General features: G+C 30.8%; 1 protein-coding gene across 1 annotated transcript in view; it reads right to left on the bottom strand.

Moving 5' to 3' along the window:
* FANCM (FA complementation group M) overlaps positions 1-3,583 on the bottom strand; it is a 54,932-nt gene that overhangs the window by 21,745 nt on the left and 29,604 nt on the right. Inside the window, 2 exon segments of the mRNA XM_007467368.1 lie at positions 8-915; positions 2,652-2,807. Of these exon segments, the coding sequence (XP_007467430.1) occupies positions 8-915; positions 2,652-2,807 (1,064 nt within the window).

Genomic DNA, 3,583 nt, shown 5'->3' on the forward strand with positions numbered 1-3,583 from the left:
TTCAGCAGAAATCTTATCATTAATTGTACCATAAAGGCAACTTTTTTCAGAAGGATGAGTAATAAATTTAAGTGAACTCAATTCTAAATTCTGTTGAGAATTTATAGTTGAATGTGACATCAAACAGGTGGATTTGTCATTTTGTAAACACTCTGTGTAGGGCAGAAAAAGCAAGTTCTCAAGTGCAGAACCCTTAGAAATTTCATATTCCAAATCTGAGAGTGCACTAAGAGGTGGAGGAGAATGAGATAAAAATCTCTCTACATTAGCTAGCACCTCTTTTGTTAATGAATGACAATTATAAAATTTGTCATCTGTTCTAGCTATATAAAGCTCATCCTCAAATGGAAAAAATAAGCTAGATGAAAGAGATTTCTCATCACTGAAGCTGTTATAACCAGAATCTAAACAATTTCCAGTAAATGAACTAGTAGATTTATTTGTAAACTGACAATCTGCTAATAATCCACATGACCCATTACCTACATTTTCACTGATAGCACATGTGGCAGCAACTTCATCTGTATCTGATACTCTTTTATCATTTAGTAGGTTTACCTGAAAAATATTTTTAGCAGTAGAACTACCATCAGTATCTAAAGGCCCCATAACAACCTCCTTATGTTCTTTTTTAGGTTGATCTTTTTTCAGTTCTTTGGAAGCTTTTTTTTTTAGAGAAGCAATTTCAGTTGGTTTGATACGAATTTGTTTAAAAATTTCAGCACATTCTTCATCAGATTCCATCATTGAGAGTGATTTGCCTTGATTTATATTCTTTGTAAATGAAGATTTCTTGTTACTAGTAAAGGTGCCATTGGCAAAAGGATTATATTCATTCCTGGGAGCACTAGATGTTGAGCTAACATCTTCCGTTTGTAAATAAGATTTAATTTCCAATTCATAGCTGCATTCTCCCTATAAAGAAGGAAAATGAAAAAGTCACAGGAAAACAAAACAAAAAAAAAACAATTCTAAAGATGAGTTTTACTCTGCTAAAATTTTCTAAACAATATTACATTATTCAAATGATTTTTTATACCTTAACAACTTATTCCAAGTCAAACAAAATAGAAATGACACTACTGCGAAACTATCATAAATTATCTTTTATCAGTTAATATTTTTGTATTCCCAGTACACAGTACATGAGAGACCCATGATAACTATTTGTAGAAAGTACAAATTAATACATAGAATATGATTATAAACACTTTTTTCACTTCTGACATTTAACTGAACAATTATTCTAATTTCCTAAAAATAGATATTTAAGAAATTAATATATATAAATGAAAAACACGTATATGTATGTTAAATTTACTCTCTTGATGAAGGTAAATTAAGAACAGCTTTTGAAACATCTGAAATAATGGTACCTGTATGTCTTCTAGGCTGTAAGCTAGAATATACTGTTTTTAACAAATTTCCAAAGAACACTTCTAGTGAATTTCCAAGTCTTACTTATCTCTAAATCTAAAACTACAGTCCCCACTATCCCTGACTCATCCTTCCCTCTTGCCCATGAATGCCACTTTAGTCAGGATTCCTCTACTCTTCAGGGACTTAAGCAATTAATTCTCCACTTTTTGAATAATAAATACAGTAAATATTAATGTGAAAATGTCTGTCTCCCTGCTAGGATATATGCTCCCTATAGAATATTTTATCTGACTTCTTCACCAATGTAGCCACAGGGCCTAGAACAAACCATGCCATGTAGAAGGCACTAAATAAATGTGTTACTTTGATGCATAGGCTTTGCTGGGATCCAAAAATAATTACTTTATTTACATGTATTCACGAACAACAGCTAATAAAAATAGCAGCTACAATCTATTGAGTATTTACTATGTGCCAGTTTCTATTCTAATTGCTTTATGTGTATTAAGCCACTTAATCCTCACAACAATTTTATGAAGAAAGTATTATTGTTATCCCCATTTTACAGATAAAACTGAGGCACAAAGAGGTTAAGTAACTTACAGATGCACAATTAGTAAGAGGTAAAGTTGGGCATCTAATCCAGGCATTTTGGATTTGACACTCATAATACATTCATCATTCTGACTCTCTCAAGGAAGAATAATCAGGAAACTGCTCAAGATATCACTAAATCTCTAAACTACCACCAGGATAAAAGAGACATACCAAATGACCTATATGATAGAGAACATTTATGCAGATCCCAATCTAACAATAATCCTAAATTAGCTTTACAAACAGTTTATATAAATAATTAAATGGGAATTCCCTGGAGGTCTATTGGTTAGGACTCAATGATTTCACTGCTGGGGCCCAGGTTCAATCCCTGGTCAGGGAATTAAGATCCTGCAAGCCATGGAGCATGGCCAAAAAAAAATTTTAAATAAAACAAAAATTTTTTAAATCATTAAATATATTAAAATTTTACTCTGGTCTATCAATATTCACACATGACATTCTTCTAACTAGGTCTACTTCTCCTAAGACAGAAAACTAGCTCCTCACTGAAATCACAGAAGCTATATAGAAAAACAAAAATAGTCTAGCTATGATTATTTATAATAAATACTTGTTTCTTATAATAAAGACTTCAAATTAAGAAGAATAAAGATTAAGTATTCTAGTTTCACTGGCATACCAGCAAGAGAAAGTTACAGTAGAAACCCTACCTCTTCATGTCTCATTCCTTCTATCATTTGCATAATGTTTATGAAATGGTGACATCGATCTGAATGGTCGACTTGATATGTAGGTAAAGGATGATCCTGCCACAGTCTCCATTCAGAGAGAGAGAGTTGATGAATTCCAGTGGTTGGTTCTTGAGTCTTGATTAATGATAAGTAAACATAATAAAAACACATACTCAGATTTCACACACTGATTAAAGAAATACTTAATATACAGATAGCCTACCATAAATAATTTTAATTCATTTAGGTATTTTCAACTAAAATCTCAGAAGAAAAAAGAAAATAATTTTATAAAGATGTCCTTTTAAATATATTTTTAAAATAACTGTTACATGTATTGCTTTTAAAATTAGAAAGAAAACAATAAATGTCATTAAAAATGAAAGACACAAATAAATAAATGTTATATGAGTTACTAGTTCGCCATATTCCTGCTTATATAGTCCCATGTTAAGAGCAAATATTTAAGAAAATGTGTGGCTTCAAAATTACTATTATGCTAGATTTATATTCTATAATCTAATAAAGAGGCAGTCATAATCTCTCAGTGATACTGATCCCAATTCTTCATGCCTACTGCCATTTCTCACTTTCCCTGTTAGTGAATAAAATACAAATTCTCAAGAGCCATATATTTCTAGCCCTATAAATCTTCCCAAAGGAAACTTCCTTGAGGTTGTTTTTCTAGTTCTCTAAGTTCATATGTAACCTTTGCTCAATTCTCTTGACTTTCATTAAGTTCATCAATAATTTGTTCATAGTAAACAAAATAAACAAGTCTAAGATCCAATTTAAAGTTTTACTGTAATTTCAAAACAAAAATTGAAAACAAGTTTGTACAAAGATGCTCATGACAGCCTAATTTTATATTAGTAATATACTGAAAATAATTCTAAAACATGACAGGGAAA

This window comes from Lipotes vexillifer, unplaced genomic scaffold (assembly GCF_000442215.2).
Source record: "Lipotes vexillifer unplaced genomic scaffold, Lipotes_vexillifer_v1.1 scaffold190, whole genome shotgun sequence".
In the NCBI taxonomy this organism is placed as follows: Eukaryota; Metazoa; Chordata; class Mammalia; order Artiodactyla; family Lipotidae; genus Lipotes; species Lipotes vexillifer.